We start from the raw sequence: 26924 nt of genomic DNA, 5'->3' as shown, positions 1-26924 counted from the left end.
TTTGGAGAAGGTTGCAGATTTCCAATAGTCCCTTTTCTCTCATTGGTTTCTGTGCTCATGGATGTCTCCATGCAAATCCTAAGGTCTTATATATTAGCTTCTTTCAAACATAGCAATCAAGACAGCAGCAAGCTAATGGATTTCTCTGCACTAACCAGAGAATGATACAGGATAACTTAACACTGAATGTTATTTGATCCCTTATACCAATAATGGAGACTAACTTTTTCACTCCAGTTCTTCATTTTTCTTCTTGATATTGCAAAATTATCCCAATATTAGTCATTTACATATACCAATAATGGAGACTAACTTTTTCTTTCACTCCAGTTCTTTTTCTTATTGATATTGCAAAATTATCCCAATATTAGTCATTTACATGATACAGATTTATGATATCTCAACCTCAGAGTAAAAATAAAATCTTCAACGTGAAATTACAGGCAAAGTAAGGTCAAAGTACCAGAATTTTTTATTATCTTTAACAAAACACCTACATATTCTGAAGAAAAATGTGTTCTTTCTAAAGATTTGCTTCCATGTGAAAAATGTTTCCACAGAAAGGAACAAAATAAAAATGCCATATAAGCATTTCTCCTAATGGCCTTTGTTTATAGTCTATTTATTTATTTATTTATTTGGCCCCATCAGGCATACAGTTTATAAAGTATTTGGACAAGGAGTGTCTAAAAGTAACCCAAACTTTATTGTATTTAGTATAGATATAATTTAAGAAGCACCCAAACTCACTCATCTAAAAATATTTTTCCTATCAACTGTCATGTGTCATGCTTAAATTTCCACCATTTGACACTGAATCTCTTATCAACCCCACATCGTATGCAGAAGAAATTTTATCTGTAAATGTTTAACTCATTAATGGGTGACTCAACACAATTGGGAAAATTATTTTGAGACTTCTTAGTACCTTTGGAAACATGAAAGCAGAATCCTGAAGGAACAAGATGGAAGGAAAGGTAAGCCCTGATAAGGAAAGGTGACAGAATGTTCTGAATATAGGGAACGTAGGCTGAGCAGAAGGGCTCTAGAAAGGCAATGGATATATGTGCTTAACTCAGAAAGGAAAGAAAGCAAAAGAAAACAGACACTATAGAGCAGTAGAAAGAAGTCAGGCCTAAGATTCACAAGCTGTACTTTCTAGTTCCAATGCTAGAATTCAGTTTTGGATAAGTCACTTTCATTTCTGTACTAGTCAGCCACTGCTACATACTGCTATGTAACAAATCACTCTTTAACTCAGTGGCTTATTACAGTAAGCAGGTTGGCTTATCAGTCATGATTTGGTTGATCTAGGTTGGTCTTGGATGGACTTGGTGAGGCCTAGCTCCAAGCTGCAGAGAAGCCCAAGAATGATCCACATGTCTCTCATCCACCTTTGAACAATGGCTGCCTGATGTCTGTTCATCTTATGGCAAAGTGCAGAATTCTAAGGGAGAAAGCAAAACTATATAAGCATATTTCAAGCCTCTGTTCATACCATGCTTGTTAACATCCTATTAGCCAAAGCAAGACATATATGGTCAAGGCCAAGGGCAAGGGGTAAAATTCTTCTGTCCACTGCAAAGCCATGACAAAGGCATGGATGTGATATGGTTATAGGGAGGGGGAAAATTGAGACCAGCAACCCAATCTGCTGGTTTACCACAACTGCTCTGGACTTTAGTTCCTGCTGCTATATGATGACAAAGTCGGCCTAGGTCAGTGGTTCTCAAACACTGGTCTAGTGACCAATTGCATCAAAATCACTTGGGAAAATATTTAAAATATTAGATTCCCAGAATTGGGTGAAGTTTGAAAAACTGTCTTTGTCTACTGCCCCCCAACTACGTGATTCTGATGCACAATCCTGAGCTAGATGGTCTCTAAGGCCATTTATAATTTTTTAAGTTCATGACCAACTAAGCCTACCAAAGTTTATCTAGCGCCTTGCTAGATGCAAAGGTAGAGTGTCAGAGTACCTGCACAGAAAGAATCCCTAAGCCCCAGATTCTCCCCTCAGCCCCACTATCTAGAAGCCTCCAGTAAGTGAGGCAGCCTGTACTTCCTCTTTTTAAAGGTTAACTGCTCTCCTCTTCTCTCCATGACGTAAGTCAGATTTTCCTGCCCACCTCCCATGCCCAAAGCAAACTTTTTGGCTGCCTCAGAATTCCTTCCTACATTCAGTTTTACATCTAGACAACAATGGGCATTGCAGTTGTTTTTAGTCACTTGCCTACAAAGAGATTTGTCCATTAAGCTAGACAATATTAAGATTCTCATTTTATGAATTCTCATATTTTTCAGTTAGAAGACAGGCTCAAGAGGAAGTGTCCAAATTGAGATGAGAGGTAAAAGAGAACTTCCTTCTCTGGGTCCTGGAAAAAGATAAATGTAGAAATGAATTTCTCATCTAATTATTCATTCCTGTTTATGTATTCTTTAATGATATGTTTCCATGGTTACCAGCGTTGTTAAATGTTGCCTGTGTTTCACTTTGCTTTGATGCTATTTGAGGTAGTATGCCAGTAGGAGAGGTTCACTTTTAAATGAAAGATGTAATTGAGGCATGTGTTTGATCTAAGGTTGAGTGTTCCTGTGAAGAAGATAGTGACAGTGACATTATTTTCTGTTTGTATAGTTTAGTGTAGTTCTTCCATTGATGTTCTGTGAGTGTCCCAGGCATTAGGAAGGAAGAAAAGAAGGAAAGGAGGGAGGGAGGAAGAGATGGAGGAAAGAATCTGAGCCATACACATATTGAACTCATGTGTATATTTCAGTACGATTATATATATATTTAGTTACACTGATTTGGCCAGACTGTCAAGTAGGTGAGGTTGCTTTTTACATGCCCCATCCCTCTCTTCTCCCCACACTGTCCCTGTTCCTCATGCCACCTATACAAGCCAAGAGCCACAGGCTTCTTTCAAAAATGTGTCATGTTTTTTGGGTTTCTGACAGTTCTTAATGGAGAAGGAAGTAACCTCTAAATTTCTTTTCATTTTCTCTCATTTGAGAATGATATGGGTTTCATAGATTTAAGGCAGTTTGGGCCTTCTTTTACTTGAAAAAATTTAGGGATAGCTATTTGGTTCCCAGGAGTTCTGCGCTATTTTGCTAGGTTGTCATGAGGTTATTTTGTTTACTTAGAGACTTTGCCTTCCAGTTTAAATTTGCGGACACGTTGATTCCTTCTTTGTTTGGTTTGCGTCTAAAAATCAAAAATTGTTATGATCCAAACCAAATTTAGAGATTTTTATAGTCATCTTTTATATTTCCCATAGATTTTTATGGGTTATTGATTTACAAGCTTGCAGAGAAATTGAGGTCACTTATTTTAGCAGTTGGAGATGCGGAATAACTATTCCATGAAATCATGAAATTTTTTAAGTTGTGTGCACCCAAGTATAAGATAATCTGTAAAGCTCAAAGCTTTTAATGTTTTTATTATATTCAGCCATTTTTGATGGCATTGCACAACAATTTAAAAATGAATTCTCCTCTTTTCTTGAATTCACACAATTGTATTTTCCTCATTAATTTTTGAAGACTGCATAATCTACCTGTACTATAGTTTCTGGTTGGATCATTTTCTTTTTCATTTCTTTTTCATATTTTCCAATCTCCCCTCTTCTAGATAATGAGGCCCCAGCATTTTAAATGTCTGTCTTCAACAAGTGGCATGATTTACTTTTTTTTCTAGGATCCTAAAGTAACCGTTAAACTGACCTATTTCTATCCAAGAGAGCAAAAGTGCTATTTTATAAAGAGCAATCCAAACCAGGAGTCAACAGCCTATGAGGGACAACAACCCCCAGAAAACCTTGGGAGGACTATTTCAAGCCCAAACCTAAAGAGATGCAAAACACCATAATTAGCATGGCAAGTCTTTATTTTCTTTATCCTTCATCAGATCGGGTTTGGCCTGCTTTAATATTCACATAGAAGACACAAATCAGAGATAAAACTGGAGACTGGATACATACATAACTTGGAAGTATAGTGGCAGGTCTCTTAAAGATAGCACTTCATTTCATTTCATCTAATATCATTTGAAGTTGTAGTTTGTTGTTGTCATACAGTGTGTGTGTGTGTGTGTGTGTGTGTGTGTGTGTGTGTATAATAAATATTTGTATATATATTTGACAGGTCCATCACATTTTTCACAGATGCAATTATGCCCCTTCTGAGACCTCTTGATGATGAAAAGTTGCATATAGAAGGATACCTGCCCCATAATAGCATCCTCCTGCAACCTCTTACCTCCTAAAAAATAAAAGTCCTCCAGGAGGGAGCAACAGCCTGAAAGACATTAATTACAGACAAATGAGAGAAATAAGAAAAAAGAAGAAGAGGTGTCTGGTTGCTCAGGCAAAGCTGAAACTTGAGGGAGAAAAGAAATTATGGGGCTATGGGAGTATACCAAAGACAAACTTTGAGTAATAGACCTTAGCACTATAAAGACATTTTTTGACACAACACACAGTCCCTTTTACTGGATCCCCAGATATACCATCATCCTTCCTTGGGTCTGTGTACCACCAGGGCCATGGAGCTACTAGCTTCCAAGATGACTAGTTCTCTCATTGGAAGGCCCTATTAGGACATTTTTCCTACTGCTAAGGATTGCACTTCTGCCCTCCAAAGCTTTATGGAAGCTATAAACTCATTTGTGAGTCTGCACACCATAAATGGCTCAGAGCAAGAGGCTCTGACTGAGATAGAATGACTTGAATCCCAGCTCTGTCACAAAGTAACCATGTGAACTACTGCATATTGTATCACATAAAAACAGAGTTTTCCTAATCTTTAAAATGGGATAATGCGGAATGCCTGCATGGCGTAGTCAATTAAGCGTCTGCCTTTGGCTCAGGTCATAATCCCAGGGTCCTGGGATCGAGCCCCATGTCTTCCTCCCTGCTCAGCGGGGAGTCTTCTTCTCCTTCTGCCATTCCCCCTACTCATATGCACTCTCTCTCTCTCTCTCTCTCCCTCCCTCAAATAAATAAATAAAAACCTTAAATAAAATAAAATGGGATAATGCCTGTTTTCCAGTGTTGCCTTAACAAGTAAAGAGAATAATATATCTACAGCACTTAGCCAATGCCCAGGAACACTCACTTAATTGATAAATGAGTGTTACAGATTTATCAGTGAATTAAATGAAGTCTACAACAGTAGGTTGCTCTCTGATGACAGAAAATTAGTCCCTACAACTTATGTCTTGTCTCCAAAGTAACATACTTGGATTCTTTCAACTTCTCCAAAATACAGTTTTTTGAGGGCATCCTAGACTTCTCCACTCAAACGTGTCTTGCATAGTAGCCTAAGAGATAAAATAAATGGTGGAAAAAGCAGTTCACGTCTAGGAACCAGGTTACCAGGTTCTTGTCCCAACTCTGCCGTTAATCAGCTTCGTGCACCAGCAAGCCCAGTCTAAAACCATCAGTCAAGAAATACAATCAGAAAACAATACAGTTAGGGAAAAGAATATCTACCTTCTATAATTAAACTAAATATAGAGAAGAAATGTACAATGACAAAAAAGGGTCCCAAACTGTGTTGACATTTACCACTGAACACAGAGGCTAAAGCCCATTACTAATACCCATTTGTGCTTATGAAATAATTACAGGTAAGGTAGTTATTTATTCCTGTGATACCTTTTGGTGATTCATTTTAAGTCATCAAGAATAAAAGCTCTGTGGCATCCTGAAGAGTCTGGAGGCTGCTGAAACCCACACTTGTAACTCTGAGTTTCTATCAGCTGGTATTTCTCTAATGTGCAAGCAGAAAATTATTCAGGGTCTTTAGAACAAGAATGTACTTTAAATTCTATTTATAAATTATATGTGCTTTGCCATTAAATAAGCTAGACCAACCCAAGCACATTATTATTTAAGCTGCCTTATCAAGAAGGCTTTCATTTAGTTTTTGTAAATGTTTCTCTTTGAGACAGGCATGCTTATTGATAGCATTCCTTAAATCCAATGAGGGGCTGGTGGGCAAAACAGTCTTATTGTGGCCAGTAGGTGTGAAGGAGGAATATTCTGTTTTGTGTTAAGAGTTATTGTTGTGAAGAGGATCTTGACCTGCTTTAGGTTTGGTGTGGTCTATTTGTTTCTCTGTTAGAGTTAGAGTCAAGTTCTTATTGTCTTTGAAGACAGGAATAAGACAGTTATGGAAAAAGAAAAAAGAAAATAAAACTTGATTTTATACTTCTACGAATTTGCAATCTAACTAGAAGGATGAAAAGTCATTGAGTGGAAGAGAAAGCATCGGTTTAGGAGAGACTTGCACTCTTGTCCTGCTTCCTTCTCTCATTTTGTGACCTGAGTTGAGTCACCAGAACTCAGCAAGCCTCAGTTTCCTTGGTTATAAAGTTGAGTGATTTTAAAATAATACTTTAGATTCCTTTCATCTCTTTAGCTCTATGCTAAAGGGACATAGAAATAAAATTTCCTACCAAATATGATTAAAAATTAATAAAGATTAAATTTTAGGCATTAAATGCTGAAGTTATCCAACTAATGGAAGCATGATATATAATCAAAACCTTAACTCTAACCCTAACCAGACTGGATAGTGGACAGTAGCGCACACACATACCCACCTCCCCACCACACACACATATATACATATGTGTGTGTGTGTGTGTGTGTGTGTGCTAAAATTCTATAGCACTCACATACACCGCAAAACTAAAGTAAAATTAAATGCCTTAGAACATAAAATGATATTTATTGTGGCTGTCTTTAAACAGGATGGATTGCAAAGTAGAGAATTCATAACTGCTATATAAAAATTTGCTCACCTTGGTACAAGTAACCTGTTCATACAATCTTTGGTCATTTCCACATAGTGCAAATAAAAATTTAAATATCTTGACTTAAACTGCATGAAGACATAACTTTCACATCACTGGACTGATAAATGTAATGAACAAGCTGCCAAATATTCCCTTATATTAGAAAAATACAGAACTCACAGTGAAGGTTGTTTAATAAAAGAACTCACATAAACCCAAGGTACTATTTCAGCATTAAAGTGTTGATCATCAGGGCAGGGGCAAACAATCGATTATTACATACTGTATTCTGACATACCATTATATTAATAAAATCATCATAAAAATGTCAATCTTGGCTATTGCATAAGAGATACAGTGAATAGGTTTACAGGGAAGTCTCAAGGTAAGATATTTTGCTCTTTAGGTAAATTTGCTCTTTAAGTTAATTCTAAATTTCAAGAAAATTGGAATCTTTCAAACTGAACCCATATGTATTCAAAGGATTGAATTTGAAAATTATTGGTCACAAAAATTTTCTTTTTCCATTTTCTAGAAAATTCTAGTCATCATTCAAAATTACATCATTATTAATGTAATAGCAAAGAACCATATTAGCCACTAAAGACTAAAAATTCCCATCTCAATTTTTATAGCTTGCAAGTGGAGCCCTGCTTCCCGTGCATCTAACACTAACTCTGAAAATAATATAATCATAATATTCATTCACTAGTAATACCTACTTAGATGGACTTTATGAGGATTAAAGGAAATAGGATATAAAAAAAGCATTTCTCACACTACTAAATGAAAAGTTATTTTATCTCTTAAAATACCATGTTTTTGTCTACATTTTAAATAATACATAAAGCTTAGTAGAAAAAATAGATTATGAAAGAGATTCAAATTTTCTTTTCTCATTGTTTGTGAATTAAGATAGACCAACTGCTATAACAAACAACTCCAACATTTCGGTAATTTGAAACAATAATAGTCATTTTCTCACTCATGCTGTAGTTCAGTGTGGGTGTTCCTGATTGGTTCTCCTCAAATCAGCAATAATGAGAACCCATAGTTCCTCTACCATGTAGCTCCATCTTCCTCCAGATCCTGTGAGTCCTCCCTCTTCAGGAAGCTGATAGAGAAAGAGAAGGGAGGATCATATGAGGCAGAGTTTTATGGGCCAGGCCTAGAAAGGGTACCATTCTCACTTACGTTTCATTGATCCACACAGAGCCACATGGCTACACTTAACTGTAAGGGGGTCTGAAAAATGCCAACCATGTGCCCAGGACACATATACATATATATGTTCCAAAATTCTACAGCACTCACATACACTGCAAAACTAAAGTAAATTAAACCATTTAGAATACAAACTGATATTTATTATGACTGTTTTTAAACAAGAGAGTAAAACCCAGGAAGTAAAACCATAATTTTTTAAGATAAAGTGAAGTATAATATTTGAAACCCTAATTCTAATTCTATAAAATTAAAAAGCTGTTTATCCTGAGAAAGGTACTTAAGCCTCTTCAAGTCACTTAATTCATCTCCAATTCAATGAATTGGGCTGGAAAATCCCCAAGGTTCCTTCCAGATATAATCTTATAAGTAAAGCAATTTACTGCAATTATGGTCAACCCTGATATTGGAAGCATTAAAGGAATAATTTGATAATAATCTATAATAATTTGATTACATTTTCTAATTAGAACTAACAAGACTTCTGCTACCAAACCACTATCACTGGACACATAGTTAAAAGGTTGCAATTTGTCCAAATCCTCCCGCAAAAAAGTAGGGGGAAAAATTTCATAATCCCATCATCCTGAAAATGTTTGTGGTTTATAGTTTCTGCCAGATTTATCCTAGGCACCCTGAGTATTCTTAAAAATTTATCAGGAAGAAACAACCTTCTTGGATTTAGAAGAGGGAGTGAATTTTGTTTCTTTTTTGCTCTTTTTTGTTCATCTTTTCCCTCTAGTTTGATGGCTTTTCCTTTACTCTTGATGGAGTATCTCTCTTTCCTTATCTCCCCCATCGTGTCCCTTGTTATAAAATCATCCTGGGCAAATTGATTTCTGAGGTAGCAAATGGCTCTTTTTGGTTAGCTAAAGAACAAGATGAAATTATTATAAGTTACTGTTTGTAGAGGAAATGAGCTGCCCACATTCATTCTTGGTTTATGTAACTATAAGCTTTAAAACTTGATAAATGTGAGGATAACAATAGAGAGTTGTTAGAAGCCCCAAATGTAAACACCTAATTTCAAAGCTTTTTTTGTATGTAGCAACAGAGAAAGCATAATTAACAGTAATGTACGCTTACCAACAGGACATGAGGACTGACTTTTTTCCCTATTCTTTGTACACGTGAATCATTTATTGACACCAGAGAAACTCACACATTGGGAAAGAATAACTCAATTGCAGAAAATTTTTGTCAAATTAAAAAGTATCATTTGAAATCTACCTTTACTTTTAGTACAGCTTACTTTTTTTAAGGTTTTTTACATTCCAGTTAGTTAACATACTTTTTTACATTCCAGTTAGTTAACATACAATGTAATATTAGTTTCAAGTGTACATTATAGTGATCTAACAATTCCATCATCATTCAGTACTCATCACAACAAGTGCACTCCTTAATCCCCATCACCTATTTAACCCATCCTTCCCACCTACCTCCCTTCTGGTAACCATCAGTTTGTTCTCTATAGTTAGGAGTCTGTTTCTTGGTTTGCCTCTCTCTATTTTTTTCCCTTTGCTGGCTTGTTTTGTTTCTTAAATTCCACAAATGTTTTTCTCTGACTGACTTATTTCTCTTAGCATAATACACTCTAGCTCCATCCGTGTCATTGTAAATGGCAAGATTTCATTTTTTTTATCGCTGAAAAATGTTCCATTGTACATTTACACCACTTCTTCTTTATCCATTCAACAGTCAATGGACACTTGGCCTGCTCCCATTTTTGGCTATTGTAGATAATGCTGCTTTAAACATCAGGGTGCATGCATCTCTTTGAAGGAGTATTTTTGTATTCTTTGCATAAATACCTAGTAGTGTGATTGCTGGATCATAAGGTAGTTCTATTTTTAATTTTTTGAGGAGCCTCCATACTATTTTCCCCAGTGGAAAATAGTATGGAGGCTCCCCCAGTTTGTACTCCCACCAACAGTGCAAGAGGGTTCTGCTTTCTCCACATCCTCTCCAACACCTACTGTTTCTTGTGTTGTTGATTTCAGCCATTCTGACAGGTATGAGGTGATGTTTCATTGTAGTTTTGATTTGCATGTCCCTGGTAATGAGTGATGTTGAGCATTGTTTCATGTGTCTGTTGGCCATCTATATGTCTTCTTTGGAGAAATGCCTGTTCATGTCTTCTGCCCATTTTTTAATTGGATTATTTGGTTTTTGTGTATTGAGTTGTATTGGTTCTTTATATATATATTTGGATACTCACCCTTTACCAGATATGTCATTTGCAAATATCTTCTCCCATCCCATAGGTTGCCTTTTAGTTTTGTTGTTTGTTTCCTTCACTGTACAGAAGCTTTTAATCTTGATGAGGTCCCAATAGTTAATTTTTGCTTTTGTTTCCTTTGCCTCAGGAGACCTATCTAGAAGAAGTTGCTATAGCCCATGTCAGAAAGATTATTGCCTGTGCTCTCTTGAAGGAGTTTTATGGTTTCAGGTCTCACATTTAGGTCTTTAATCCCTGTGGAGTTTATTTTTGTGTATGGTGTAAGAAAGTGGTCCAGTTTCTTTTATTTTTCACGTTGCTGTCCTGTTTTCCCAACACCATTTGTTGAAGAGAACAGTCTTTTTGCCATTGTTACACTTATTCCTCCTTTGCTGAAGCGTAATTGACCATATAATGGTGGATCTATTTATGGGTTTTCTATTCTGTTCCATTGATCTATGTGGTTATTTTTGTGTCAGCACCATACTGTTTTGATCACTACAGCTTTGTAACATAACTTGAAATCTGGACTTGTGATACCTCCAGTTTTGTTTTACTTTTCCAAGGTTGCTTTGGCTACTTCAGTTCTTTTATGGTTCCATACAAATTTTAGGATTATTTGTTCTAGGTCTGTGAAGAATGCCTTTGGTATTTTGATAGGAATTGCATTAAATGTGTAGATTGCTTTGGGAAGTATAGACATTTTAATGATATTTGTTCTTCCAATCCACAAGCATGGAATGTCTTTCCATTTCTTTGTGCCATCTTCAGTTTCTTTCATCAGTGTCCTATTGTTTTCAGAGTACAGGTCTTTGACCTCTTTGGTTAGGTTTATTCCTTGATATCTTATTATTTTTGGTGCAATTTTAAATGGGCTTGATTTCTTAATTTCTCTTTCTGCTGCTTCATTATTGGTATATAGAAATGCAACAGATTTCTTAGTACAGCTTACTTTTTACAAGCTGCCGTTCCTCACCTGGTCTCTTCCTCTATTTATCTTCAAAATCAAGGAAATCTTTCAGGGATGATAAAAAGTAGATTACTTCCTTACCCATCTTCAACATGGAGGGCAGAAGCCATAAAAAACATCCCATTTCCCCTGGCTCTGATTAGGAAGAAAGGGAACCCCTGCTCCAGCACACACCCTCCTGAGTGGAGAGCCCTATGAAAGCCTAAATGCAATTCATTGAGCATCAAGCCAAGAGTACAGTGCCTTAAATGAACAGATCAAGCTGCCACACAAAAACCACACGTCTGCCACTTGCAAAAAAGCTGGTGTAGGCTCTTGGGCACGAGTCTTATTGTCCCTGCTGTGAGATGGCTTAGCAAAGTTACCCTGCCAGCAGTCGCTTAAGCTGCCAGCAGTTGGAAAAGAAATGCAATGGAGAGCGTGGTTTCTTCTATCCTGGCCTTACTGGGATACTGTTAATGTCTCTCTGGAAATAAACTAAAGGATTAAATAACTTCATTAATATTTTTTGGTCCAGAATTTAAAGCAAAATACCCTTCATCAAGATATTTAGAGAGACCATCAGAAAAGCTATTTGGGAGTTAGGAATTATTATGAGCTGAATTGTGTCCCCCCCAAATTCATATGCTGAAGTCCTAACCAGGTGCTACAGATTGTGGCTGCCTTACAAATAGGGTATTTAAAGTGGTAATTAAGTTCAAATGAGGTCTGTAGGTGAGTCTTAATCCAATATGTCTGATGTCCTTATAAGAAGAGATTAGGATACAGACATACACATAATAAAAAACCAATGTAAAGACAGAAGGAGAAGCTACAGAGCCATCTACAAGCCCAGGAGAGAGGCCTAAGAAGAAATCAACTTTGCAGACAGACACCTTGATCTCAGACTTCTAGCCCCTGGAACTATGATAAAATGAATTTCCATCCTTTAAGGCACCTGGTCTGTGATACTTCATTATAGCAACTCTGCAAGCTAATACGGGAACAGTTATAAAAGGTAGAAAAGTCAGATTGTGACCTTCCAACTGAGGCCTAATACAGCTTCCCTCTTCAGCATATCCTCCACACTCATCTAGGTATGACTACTTCCGTTTTTGGTCTGGACAGGCCATCCCCAGGTTGGTTCCAGCAGTGAACATATGTAAGCCCCAAACTGGAAAAATTATTCTCTTACTTAGTATAAAGGATCTTTATTTTTGCTGGAGGACCAGAAGCTGGTGCCGAAACACCATGTTTGCGTTCTCAGTCCACATCTCTGAATTCCAGACCTTATTAGCCTTCCAAAGCTGGCATCCAGGCCTCAGTACCCAGGTCCTGTTGCATGTTCGTAATCCATTGCTATCTCCGCTGAGTGCTGGCTCTGGGTTTGGAATCACAGTTGTATTCTTTGTTCATCTACCAGTTCCTCAAACCCAGAAAGGGCAATGTTGGGGGCAGTGTAAGTTCTTTCATTCAGCCATTCAGAAATTTGCCCCACAACAAATTTAAAATGTAAATTAGAAAGTTTACATAATTTTCTAATGGGAGTCTCAGAGAAAGGAGGACTTCTGTATCCAGAAAATGCTTACAAAGCTGCTCTCTTACACACAGTATAGATGATCATAGAGGCCATTTGAAGTCACTGAGAAACGGATTAGGCAATGAACAAGTTAAATTAGGTTTCTCAGTTTAAAATCAACTCCTTATTGCTCTTAATATCAATCAGAAACTTGTTTACAAAATGCTATGCCGGCAGGAAAGAATGTCCAATGGAAAAAAGACAGTCTCTTCAACAAATGGTGTTGGGAAAATTGGACAGCCACATGCAGAAGAATGGAACTGGACCATTTCCTTACACCACACACAAAAATAGACTCCAAATGGTTGAAAGACCTAAACGTGAGACAGGAGTCCATCAAAATCCTAAAGGAGAACACAGGCAGCAACCTCTTCGACCTCAGCCGCAGCAACTTCTTCCTAGAAACATCACCAAAGGCACGGGAAGCCAGGGCAAAAATGAGCTATTGGGATTTCATCAAGATAAAAAGCTTTTGCACAGCAAAAGAAACAGTCCACAAAACCAAAAGACAACCGACAGAATGGGAGAAAATATTTGCAAATGACATATCAGATAAAGGGCTAGTGTCCAAAATCTATAAAGAACTTATCAAACTCAACACCCAAAGAACAAATAATCCAATCAAGAAATGGGCAGAAGACACGAACAGACATTTTTCCAAAGATGACATCCAAATGGCCAACAGGCACATGAAAAAGTGCTCAACATCGCTCGGCATCAGGGAAATCCAAATCAAAACCTCAATGAGATACCACCTCACACCCATCAGAATGGCTAAAATTAACAAGTCAGGGAACGACAGATGTCGGCGGGGATGTGGAGAAAGGGGAACCCTCCTACACTGTTGGTGGGAATGCAAGCTGGTGCAACCCCTCTGGAAAACAGTATGGAGGTTCCTCAAACAGGTGAAATTAGAGCTACCATTCGATCCAGCAATTGCACTACTGGGTATTTACCCCAAAGATACAAATGTAGGGACCCGAAGGGGTACGTGCACCCCAATGTTTATAGCAGCAATGTCCACAATAGCCAAACTGTGGAAAGAGTCAAGATGTCCATCGACTCGGGCTCCCTGCTCGGCAGGGAGTCTGCTTCTCCCTCTGACCCTCTTCCCTCTCGTGCTCTCTATCTCTCATTCTCTCTCTCTAAAATAAATAAATAAAATCTTAAAAAAATAAAATAAAATAAAGAAAAAAAGGGCGCCTGGGTGGCTCAGTTGGTTAAGCGACTGCCTTCGGCTCGGGTCATGATCCTGGAGTCCCGGGATCGAGTCCCACATCGGGCTCCCTGCTCGGCAGGGAGTCTGCTTCTCCCTCTGACCCTCTTCCCTCTCGTGCTCTCTATCTCTCATTCTCTCTCTCTAAAATAAATAAATAAAATCTTAAAAAAAATAAAATAAAATAAAATAAAATAAAATAAAGATGTCCATCGACAGATGAATGGATAAAGAAGATGTGGTATATATACATAATGGAATATTATGCAGCCATCAAAAGGAATGAGATCTTGCCATTTGCAACGATGTGGATGGAACTGGAGGGTGTTATGCTGAGTGAAATAAGTCAATCAGAGAAAGACATTTATCACATGACCTCACTGATATGAGGAATTCTTGATCTCAGGAACAAACTGAGGGTTGCTGGAGTGGTCGGGGGTGGGAGGGATGGGGTGGCTGGGTGATAGACATTGGGGAGGGTATGTGCTCCAGTGAGCGCTGTGAATTGTGTAGGACTGTTGAATCACAGATCTGTACTTCTGAAACAAATAACGCAACATATTTTAAGAAAAAAGGAAAAGAAGAAGATAGCAGGAGAGGAAGAATGAAGGGGAGTAAGTCAGAGGGGGAGACAAACCAGGAGAGATGATGGACTCTGAAAAACAAACTGAGGTTTCTAGAGGGGAGGAGGGTAGGGGGATGGGTTAGCCTGGTGATGGGTATTAAAGAGGGCACGTTCTGCATGGAGCACTGGGTGTTATGAACAAACAATGAATCATGGAACACTACACCAAAACAAATGATGTAATATATGGTGATTAACATAACAATAAAAAATTTTTTAAAAAAACAGTAAAAAAAAATGCTATGCCGGTAATAATATAAATTGCTGTTTGTTAAAGGGTTTTTCTTTTGTTGGACAGTTCAAATCTATTATTTTTCCTTAGGGTTATTGGCACTCTTAGTTGTCACTGAAAAAAAATTATTCCTATAAATAAATATGAATTTTTATAATATGCTTTTATGCTATTTTCAGAAAGATGAGATAACTATGGACATTTCCACTTTTTATTCAATGGTTAAGCCTCATTAAAAGGAAAAGTAGGAAAGGAATAAATTCCTTTTAAAGCTTCACATAACTTTCTTTTTGGTCTGTTTCAAATAGTAATGGACCTAGTTAAAACAGGAAGCTCAAGGTGATGGCAGGCTTTATCAAGAAAGGTACATGAGCAAAGAAAATTTAAAGAAATTCTTAAATAGCCAAATCCATCTCAAGTGGCTCTTGTGATCTGGAGGGAAGGGAAGCTTCAGTGGGAGGAAGTTGAGAAGGGCTTTTCTTATTCCAAGAGTCTTTCCCACATAGTGGAAGAAGAAAAAAAAATGTACTTTGTCTAGTTTGTTGTGTCATGTATAGAAAATACTTAGAACTAGATATTTCAATTAATTTTTTTAAATACAATTGCTCATCAATGTCTGTTTGAGAGTAGGATAATTATGTTAGACTTAAGAACTTGATTTTTAAAATCAAGTAAAAAATGACACCTTGGAAAATAGAATTTTTATTTTTATCTTAAAGCAAGCAAAGTGTAGAGGTGCGTATTTACAAACTTTCTTGATTTAATTGGTTTTCTTAATATGAAATATTTCCAGAACTAATTAAAATTTTGTTCTAATGAATATTCAAGACCAAAATATGTTATCTTTGCAGTACAGTATATAGATTTTTAAATCATCCATAAAGGTAATTATATTTTTTACATTCATAAAAAGTCATATACTGTTATTGATGCCAAATGGGTTGTTTGCTTCCTCTCAGGCCATGATTGAAGAAGCCATCACCAGAGCGGAATCTTTCTCAGTTATGTATACACCATTTGCAACAAAAATCAGAGGTGATAAAATAGAAAAAGTAAGAGAGGTTTTCACAAAAACTCATCCTGCATATGTGGAATATATCTACACAGGTAATAATTCAAGTTATCAGCTGATAGTTTATTTGCGTTAAAACAAATACAGGGCCATTTCTGGTTTATTTGTTTATTGTTTCCGTTTTAGGAGTACATTGTTGGGTCATTTTTTTTTCATCTTATTGTATTTTTTTCATCATTATAAGTGCACTTTTTAATCCCCATCACCTATTTCCCCCATCTCCCCGCTCCCCACCTTCCCTCTGGTAACCATCATTTTGTTCTCTATAGTTAAGAATCTGTTTCGTTGATTGCCTCTCTTCTTTTTTTCCTTTGCTCATTTGTTTCTTAAACTCCACATAGGAATGAAATCATATGGAATTCGTCTTTCTCTGACTGACTTATTTTGCTTAGCATTAAACTCTCTGACTCCATTCATGTTGTTGCAAATGGCAAGATTTCATTCTTTTTTATGGCTGCATAATATTCCAGTGTGTGTGTGTGTGTGTGTGTGTGTGTGTGTGTGTGTGTGTGTGTGTGTGTGTGTACCACTTCTTCTTTATCCATTCATCAGTCAATGGACATTTGGCCTGCTTCCATTTTTTGGCTATTGTAGATAATGATGCTTTAAACATCGGGGTGCATGTATCCCTTTGACTTCGTGCTTCTGTATTCTTTGTGTAAATGCCCAGTAGTGTTATTCCTGGATTATAAGGTAGTTCTATTTTTAGTTTTTTGAGGAGCCTCCATACTATTTTCCCCAGTGACTGCACCAGTTTGTATTCCCACCAACAGTGCAAGAGGGTTCTGCTTTCTCCACATCCTCTCCAACACCTACTGTTTCTTGTGTTGTTGATTTCAGCCATTCTGACAGGTATGAGGTGATGTTTCATTGTAGTTTTGATTTGCATGTCCCTGGTGATGAGTGATGTTGAGCATTGTTTCATGTGTCTGTTGGCCATCTATATGTCTTCTTTGGAGAAATGCCTGTTCATGTCTTCTGCCCATTTTTTAATTGGATTATTTGGTTTTTGTGTATTGAGTTGTATTGGTTCTTTATATATATATTTGGATACTCACCCTTTACCAGATATGTCATTTGCAAATATCTTCTCCCATCCCATAGGTTGCCTTTTAGTTTTGTTGTTTCCTTCACTGTACAGAAGCTTTTAATCTTGATGAGGTCCCAATAGTTAATTTTTGCTTTTGTTTCCTTTGCCTCAGGAGACCTATCTAGAAGAAGTTGCTATAGCCCATGTCAGAAAGATTATTGCCTGTGCTCTCTTGAAGGAGTTTTATGGTTTCAGGTCTCACATTTAGGTCTTTAATCCCTGTGGAGTTTATTTTTGTGTATGGTGTAAGAAAGTGGTCCAGTTTCTTTTATTTTTCACGTTGCTGTCCTGTTTTCCCAACACCATTTGTTGAAGAGAACAGTCTTTTTGCCATTGTTACACTTATTCCTCCTTTGCTGAAGAGTAATTGACCGTATAATGGTGGATCTATTTATGGGTTTTCTATTCTGTTCCATTGATCTATGTGGTTATTTTTGTGTCAGCACCATACTGTTTTGATCACTACAGCTTTGTAACATAACTTGAAATCTGGACTTGTGATACCTCCAGTTTTGTTTTACTTTTCCAAGGTTACTTTGGCTACTTCAGTTCTTTTATGGTTCCATACAAATTTTAGGATTGTTTAGGGGTACATTCTTTTAATTTGATGAGTTGAAATGGGAGGTTATTTTAAGGTTTTAAGTAGAACTAGTCCTCTAGGTCTAGCACAATATTCCTTGTGCCATGATATTTCTGTATTTTAAAAGAAGAGGTAGGAGCACCAGGGTGGCTCAGTCAGTTGAGCATCCAGTTCTTGATTTCAACTCAGTTCACACTCTCAGGTTCCCAGGATGGAGCCCTACACTGGGCTCCAGACTCAGCATGGATTATGCATGAGATTCCCTCTCCATCTCCCTATGCCCCTCCCCCTGCTCATGCACTCTCTCTCTCTCTCTCTCTAAAATAAATAAATAAATCTTTTAAAAAAATAAATAAAAGAAGATTTTTATTTTTTTAAGATTTATTATTTTTTTTTTATAGAGAGAGAGTGCAGGGGGAAGGGTAGAAGGAGAGGGAGAGAAGCAGACTCCCTGCTGAGCGGGGAGCCTGATGCAGGGCTCGATCTCACGACCCTGAGACCATGACCTGAGATGAAATCAAGAGTCAGCTGCTTAACCAACCGAACCAACCAGGAACCCCATAAACTCTTAAATTTTTTTAAAAATGAAGGAATAACCTGTGGTAAAATGCCACCTTTCCCCATATTCTTCACCAGTAAACTGGAGGATTATAGTATTTTCCAGAAGATGAATTTTTTTCCAGTGCTTCCTATTTCTACTTTACTTCTTCCATCTATCTCACACTTTGAACTTCCCTCTTTCCTTATGTTCTTCGATCATTGATATCTGAATGAGATCTGGATAGTCAAGTGTACATAGAGGACACAACACTGGTATTATCCCTTTTTCCTCTTTTTGTCTTTGGAAGCAAGTGGCTTTTATTCATTCATTCAAAAATACTTTTTAATATCTACTATGTGCCAACCATTATTCTGAATTAAGAGAAGATTTTCTTGTACAGTATTAAGAGCCACTCATGGTTATCATGGTAAGGAAAATCTCTAAATGCACATACCTAATATCGCATCCTCCCATTAGGAGCCCTTCATTCCTTTTTTCATAGTTTTGGGGCCAAATCACTGATTTATATGATTAATAATGTACTCTGTTAGTGATCAATTTTTTTTAAGATTTTATTTATTTATTTGACAGAGAGAGACACAGCGAGAGAGGGAACACAAGCAAGGGGAGTGGGAGAGGGAGAAGCAGGCTTCCCGTGGAATAGGGAGCCCGATGTGGGGCTTGATCCCAGAACCCTAGGATCATGTCCTGAGCCGAAGGCAGGCGCTTAATGACTGAGCCACACAGGCACCCCTGTTAGTGATCACTTTTAAAGTGCCAGGCATTATGGAGTAAGATGATTCTCATTTAGAAACAAGAAAACAGCAACCAGAGAAAATAGCTTTTCCAAAGATGCACAGCAAATCAGTGGTGCAGGCCTTGGATTTGAACCCATGTCCTTGCCATTGAGCTACACCATTTCCATCTGTTAAGAGCAGAGGTGTGATAAAGCATTAAATTTAGGTCCTATATAGTCCTTATTTTTCGCCACAATGCCTCAAGCTCTTCAGAGGAAACGTATTATGTAAATATAAGTAGTGATGATTGAATAGTGAATCTCTAAAGAACAATGAAAATTTGAGGGCAACGAAAGGGAAGAGAAGAAAGCACAGTGCACGCTATAATGACCATGGCTGCTGGTTTACTTCTGAGCATTTTGTAAGGAAGTGGATAAAAATGTTTCAGAACTCATATTTTTTACTAATTGTTAGAAAACATTTATTATTTTGTTATGGATCTCTTAAGAGTTTTTTGGGGGGTAGCCTTAATAGCTAACAAGAGTCATGTCTATCTAGTGTCATAGAAAATGAATTAGATTCAGCTATTTCCATTTCTATTCTTGGATCCATTGGTAATGAAGAGAAATTCATTGAGGAGATCACCTGTTTGACAATTCCTCCACTTGTAGAATGAGTTTGGTTATATTTAACCTACTTTACAGAGAAGTCATGAAGATTAATTTATATTTTGGAAGCACTGTTGCCACTGAGAGTTTAAAAACAATAATAACATTAATGAGCCAGATTCATGTCTCATGTAACTCTATCAAACCTGTTATCAAGATGAATTGTGATCTATTGGCAAGATGATTCATGCTAAAGGATCTTATATGTTGGAAAAGAAGATAATTATAAGTTATTAATGATTGTTTCTGTTATTTAATAATTACTAATTGCTGGAGTATGACAGTGCTATATAAGAAACTAGAGAGGAAAGACATAGCTTCTGGAGGGAAAAGCAGTGGTAGAGAAGGTAGTCTAGAATTTTAAATTTCATTGGGATTGGTTAGGTTCTTGCTCTGTAGAACCTGTACTTTGGGTGAACAAGGCTATTGCATTGATGACATTACTTGACTGTTACAAGTCAGGGAAGGATCTTCCCCAAAGTCATTGTTGGAATGGTAGTGAAACCACTGTTATTAATTGTATGTGTACAGTCTTAGTGGTCTGGCTCCTTTTGCCCCACACAATATTAACATGAGTGAGGACTCAAAGCATAGGAATAGGGAACGTCAAATGCATCTGTATCTCTCTTACAAGTGGTACCAAGAGATTAGGGCAGGCATCAGTAGCCAAAGGCAGTAGCTAGAAAGTGAGTCACACAAAGAGAGTAGCTATTCTGTTTTGTTGACACTTTCCCAAAACCAGGAATTTCCTTTTATCTGCCTTGTAGATAGAATTTAAGAAGCTTCTAATCTGCCAAAAATTTATTCAGTGATTTATTTCAACAAATAGTCACGCAGCAGATACGACTGGACAAAACAGATGTGTGCAAACAGACTTTTTTTTTTTTTAACCTAAACACATTCATCTTTGGTCTGTTCAGAGCCAGTAATATATTCTGTCCCATTCCCAGGGACTCAGTATCCTTCAGTCATTTCTAAAACTTAGTCTTCCTTCAGTAACTAATCAAATTCTCCAGCTTCCCTTCCCCCTTTCCATGGGATTTTCTTCTCCCCCTGGTCTGGTTTCAACTTTCACAAAACTCAAGCATACCCAGTGTCCAAAGAGGTCAGTGCGTATGTGAGGAAAGATTCTTTTTTCAAAGTCTGGTGCAGGCTGGTGCAGCTGTTGATTACATGGCTAATGCAACATGAGATCACCTCTGTTGGTGAGCAGGACCAAATGGGCTCATTTATGTGACACATTAGGTGACCAAAAGATATATATATGAGTTCTCCATGCTGCCTTTTGGTGTAGATGCTTCTTTTTATGTACACCAACCACCCTCACCACATAAGTTGGCCCAACCTAGAGCCATTCTCTGAGATTCCCTTTCCCTGCCAGAATGCTGGTTTGTGAACCCAGTCACCTTCTGGGTCTTACTCTAGAAATCCCCTATACTCCACTAAAGACTGGGAGTAGGTTTAGCCCTCTATCCAGTTCACTGTGTTAGTCTGCCATGTCTCTTCTTTTCTTTATGCTCCAGAATCCCAAGATCCTCAGGACAAAAAGAGGATCAACAATGGAGATGGGTGGTTTGTTCATCTATTCATTTATTCCTCAAACATTTATTAGGCACATATATTCCAGACTCTATTCTAAGGAGTGTTATAATATACCTACTCCTAATAAAGGATCTAACTTTAGTAATTTGTAATTCAGGGTGAATATTGGACTATATTTTTCCACTCCTCTGGAGAATATTTTCAATTAAAACCTAAGCTCTAATGGTGGAATGGAAGGCTGACTCTAATTAAAAGAATGATGGAGGAGGGCGCCTGGGTGGCTCAGTTGGTTAAGCAACTGCCTTCGGCTCAGGTCATGATCCTGGAGTCCCGGGATCGAGTCCCGCATCGGGCTCCCTGCTCAGCGGGGAGTCTGCTTCTCCCTCTGACCCTCTTCCCTCTCGTGCACTCTATCTCTCATTCTCTCTCTCTCAAATAAATAAATAAAATCTTTAAAAAAAAAGAATGATGGAGGAGGAGGAGGAGCACTGGGTGTTATACGCAAACAATGAATCACGGAACACTACGTCAAAACTAATGATGTAATGCATGGTGATTAACATAACATAAAATTTTTTAAAATTACAAAAATTACAAAAAAAAAAGAATGTTGGAGGAGAAAACAGACAAAGGGAGCAGTTTGGAAATAGAAATCCTTGCCACTAAAAGTGGCAGAGACTAGCTAATTGTTTACCAAGCTATTTTTTCCTCTCATATATGTAACTAAAATACATTTCCAGCCTCCCTTGTGACTGAGTAATGGCCAATAGAATTTGGGCAGAAATAATACATGCCACTTCCAGGCCTGGCCCATAAAACCCAACATGCAGAACTCTCTTTCCATGACCACTGTAGATAGGACTGTGGAACTGAAGAAGCCACAGACAAAAGAAGCTTGGATTCCCTGAATGACAATTTGGAAGGTCACCCACGAGCAAAAAACAAAATTCTCTTGCTTTAGATCACTGAGATTTGGACTTGGAGCTCTTTTGTTTTGGGTGGTTTTTTTGTTAAATTGCGTAGCTTTACTCTAATGCACTGCCTTACAACATTAACAGGTAGGCAGCTTCTTACTCCATCCGCAATGCACACAATAAATTCATGTGAACTCAGTGACTGAATAAACACTCTTTCATGTGCCATCACTTCCACGCTCAGGAACACTCAGAGTTTGTACACATTCTTTTTTACTTCACACTCACTCATCCTTCTCCAGACAGCTACAGGTGATAGCTCTCAAGCACACGTTTGTACCCATCACAGAAAGATAGCATTTCAGGGGACCTGCTGATGCCCCATGGAAGACAGAACACACTTATGTAGTTTTCATTGCTGCAAGAGAAATTCAGGCTGTAAGTAGGAATTTCTAAATTACAGAGGTCATCAAAATACGCAATCAACCAATGAAGGTCATAAAATCTATACCTTGAAGATCTTGGATGAGGAGTTCCCTATGTATGTTGTGCTGGATAAGTAGTTATTGTCATTAAAACTTGGAGACTAACACCCTGAATTCTCCCAGCAGGGGCTGGCAGACAAACCTCCAACTCAGAAACTCTGCCCAACTCCAGGTCACCTTCACCAAGCCTAGATAGTGTTGAGTTCATTACTCCTTGGTCTTGCAACAGTAAAGTGAGCCCAGCAATAGCTGGCTGAGGTGGTAGTAATGAGCAGGAAGAGTTTTCACAATAAAGATTTCCCAGGCAGTGTATTTTTCTCTAGCTAGCCCCCAGTTCACAGTCACCCATGTCAGGGGTTTCCACATGAAAAACAGATGGAAAGGGGAAGGCTATAAAAATAAATCAATTTCAAAATGCATATAGCTATAAGTATTTTTAATCTTTTTACTGAATAGACCAACTAAATTAGTGATTTATCATGAGAAAAACCTACTTCACCCTCAGTGGCAGGCACTAGAACCACATTGCCCTTATAAGGTCTACAAGACTGTTGAGGGAAGGTTAAAATTCAAATCTGCCTTTCGGGACAACCAGGTTTATACCTCCTCAAGAACTTCCTGTGCATCCTTTGCTATTTGGGGAATATGGTAAGACCAGCCAAAATCTTAAAGCCATAGTATAATAGAGTTGTGTTAGGTTTCACGGAGAAAAAAAATTACTGAATTTTTAGCAGTGTAGCTATCCATTTTTCTTATTTAAGGAAAAATCCAGTTTGATTCATGAAGAGTAGTCAGGGTATATAAAACAAATAATAATTCATCAGCCCCAGAATTATTATGTTTTCATATATAAAGATTTTGCTCAAGATTTTTATTCATATATTCCAGCAAAATAATGCAATTTTGTATAGTTCTTATTCTTGCATGGTTGTATTTTAATAATAATAAAGTAATACAATAAGCATATCCTGTCTCCTCTTGATGAAAATATCAAGATTTATTTGCTAAATAAATAAATATTCAGTAATGGATCTATGCTTAGTAATGTTTAATAGAAAAGTTTTCTGGATCAGATATCAATTACTTTAACACTTAGGTGGATAGATTCATATTTTGTCTTTCCAATGCAATTTAACTCCCAGGAGTAAATATGTATGTTCAGAGGAATAATATATTGTTTTAAAATAGGCCTTTAAGAATTGCTTTTTACTGAAATTTATAACCCTGTTCTTGTTCAGCCATCAATTTACCAGTAAGGATAATACATTCTTATACTTTCTAAAACAAGAAGTTAAAAATTCCTCATTTTATTCTTTTTTCTTTAAAATATTATAATTTTATCATGATCCTAAGTTTTCAAGGTCAGACTATTTTCCTCTTTGTAACTCACTTTCTCAAATGGAAAAGGTTATAGAATTAAAGAGCCTATATCCCCAATATTATTATGAAAGTGTTATGGCCAGGTTGGTTATAAAGATGATAAATGGTCTTATATTTGTACCACAGTATTCTTGTTAGAAACAGAGAATCATTCCCAAAGTATAGAAATCCCTCATATATATAGAGCTACAGTCTCTGTTCTTAAAATATGACAATGTTGGTCTTTCCAATGGGAAGTGCAGTTTTCTGGCACTGTTCTATCTTCTCAACGAGCAGTTCACTTGTCCTTTGCAGTAGCAGTTTACAGCACTGTTTGCCTCCGGTCTCCATCATCTACTCTTACCTTCCATGATTGCATTTCTCCTGGACATCCCTGGAACTTTAATTCATCCTGCTAAGTATGTTTTCTTATGGGGTCTGACTGAAGACAGAGTGGCATTTAAAGAAATACCATTTCATAATCCAAAAATAAGTGGAAGTAATGTAAATTTTTACTGCAGCCTCTCAAAAAAAAAAAACAAACGATGGGTTGGGGCAAGATGGAGCTCTTAGAATGTGATACATGGCAGGAAGCAGGTATTACAGATACTGTATTCATAATGCTCAGCAAAACCTTGTGATACACATACACACACATATACATATGCATGCCCACACACGCATGCACAGACATACACACACACACACACACACACACACACACACACTTATATGGCAGCTTCTCTCCAAGTACCCTTTTCCACTCTAAGCTCTCCAAATACTCTCCCCAAATTGGTTCCCTCATAAATAGATAGATTAGTTCCTTTCCAGTGTTAATCTGTAGGAATACTGTGAATGAGAAGGCTGATCCTGTTAATTCTAACAAGTATATAAACATGTATAAACATACTTTGTGTATTAATCTCACTTACGGCTTTATGACCCATCTCTTACTTTTCCTTTTGCTCTGTTTTCCTCAAACATTCTTTTACACTTTTTCTTATGTCATATGTATTTATGTAAGGCAAGTCATTACACTTCTACAGTGGGATATAAACAAACACATAAGTAGATTACCAATCCAGATAGTCAGGAAAATTAAGGTTTTCAGATTATGTGAGGCTTTTGTTATGCATATCTTAGTTAACTATCCAAGAGTCACTTTCTATAAGATGTAGAATCTAACCAAAACTGAAAAAGTAATAATTATGATAAAGATCAAGAAAAATCATGCTAATATACATTTAAGTTTAATTGTTGGTAATAATGTCATAATAATGTTATCACAATAATGGCATCACCAAGGTGTATTCAACTTTTCTCTTTGTCTAGCTGTAAAAATTAATTCCTAATCCTCAAACTGTTGTGTCTTAAATAAGGAAGATATTCTTCCCAGGTTCTTGAAGAGTTTATAACTGCCTTGCATCTCCGCTATAATATTTTAAGGATTCCATAGTATTTGTAGATATTCTGAAATACTAGCTAAATCACTATATCAGAAATCTTTGGTTTCAAGTGGGAGGAATCACAACTCAAACAGACTTCATTATATTTAAGTTTTAAAGGGGTAGGGGGAGGCATGGAACACATTGATTTACATTGTTGAGAGATCCACAGGCAGCACCTGCCTTTAAATGCAGCTTAATCCCACAGCTCATTCATTGCTCTATTTTCTGAAGTCAGCTTTATTCTCAAATCCTACCTGGTATTCCACTACCTGTACCATCCCCTCAAGTGCTAGGATCTTTAGTAATAGCAAAATGCTCAAATGTCATTACAGATCTCAAATCACACTGTCCTGAAGAACAGTGAGTGCCTCTTTCACACAGTCCCTGGACTTACTCTTACTCATTGGCCCAAATTGCACTTATGTTTATGGTTGAACAAAAACTGAGGTCAAGGTAATGCCAGGATTGATTGGTCTACATCAGTTAGGTCTCACTTTTAGAGCAGGTAGAGATTGAGAAATTCTGTAAGGGAAAAAAGAGGTAAGGAGGAAATGCATAGTAGGTAGCCAACCAACCAATGTCCATTCTAATTCTTATATAGTGCAAAAGGATAGCTGGGGACACCTGGGTAGCTGAGTCGGTTGAGTGTGTCCAACTCTTGATTTCAGCTCAGGTCATGATCTCGGGGTGGTGAGATCGAGCCCCATGTCAGGCTCTGTGCCCAGTAGGGAATCTGCTTAGGATTCTCTTGATTCGCTCTCTCCCTCTCCCCGTTCTTTCATGCTCTCTCTCTCTCTCTCTCAAATAAATAACTCTTTAGAAAATATAGCTGTTTATGGGAATTATAACAACATTGTATTATTTCTTTGATTGCGAGTCTAATAAATATTGAAGAGAATAGCAGTATCTTTAATGTTGTATTGTCTCAGGTCTACTTTGGTAGGGATAAAATTAAGGAACTTTCCCAGAATCAATACAATACAACAAATTAAACATAAAATTTTGGAATCAACATGAATTCCAAGTGAAATGGAAATGAACTAAGCATAAAAATCCTGTGGGATTATTTGTTTTTTTCAAATTTTATATATGGGTTATGAGAAGAAACTTAAAAATTCGAAGATTGGTTTTGGAGAAGTAGACCAGCAGCCTGAAGTGAAAATTACAAATCTTAGGAATGGAAACCAATTTTTTCCACTTGCATTTAGAGCTCTGAAATTATAATGAAGGTCAAAGGGAAAATGTAGCTTATTATACAAAGATTCATTATACATAGAGCTTCCTCACACATCAAATGCAAAAATCAAAATATGCTATGTTTTTAAAAGTAGAAATTGTTTTATAATTTATGGGTGGCAATAATGATAACTTAGCTGCAAAGTTGCTGCCTTTTGCTATTTTCTTGCTGATGTGAATTTGTGGATAACTTCCAAGATAGAAGTATTGGCATTAAAAGGAGTACAAGATAAAACTCAGAAAATGGTTGGGAAAGAACTAATGACAAAGTGTTGGCATTACGAAGGTACTGTAGAAGCTAAACTCTGAAACTGATCAGTAAAAAGCAGTCATATAATACTGACATGGTCCCATCTCATACTGAGCAATTGGGACCTTTAGAAATGAGATTTTTGCTCCAA

The 26924-nt window shown here is 37.2% G+C and overlaps 1 protein-coding gene across 1 annotated transcript in view; it reads left to right on the top strand.

The window, feature by feature from the left end:
* SPATA16 (spermatogenesis associated 16) overlaps positions 1-26924 on the top strand; it is a 222759-nt gene that overhangs the window by 148060 nt on the left and 47775 nt on the right. Inside the window, exon 6 of the mRNA XM_027585794.1 lies at positions 15811-15958. Within this exon, the coding sequence (XP_027441595.1) occupies positions 15811-15958 (148 nt within the window). The remainder of the gene's footprint in view (positions 1-15810; positions 15959-26924) is intronic.

Source organism: Zalophus californianus, chromosome 1 (genome assembly GCF_009762305.2).
Source record: "Zalophus californianus isolate mZalCal1 chromosome 1, mZalCal1.pri.v2, whole genome shotgun sequence".
NCBI lineage: Eukaryota > Metazoa > Chordata > Mammalia > Carnivora > Otariidae > Zalophus > Zalophus californianus.
Note: the sequence above shows the minus strand (reverse complement) of the source record. Positions and strands in the feature narration are given on the sequence as shown.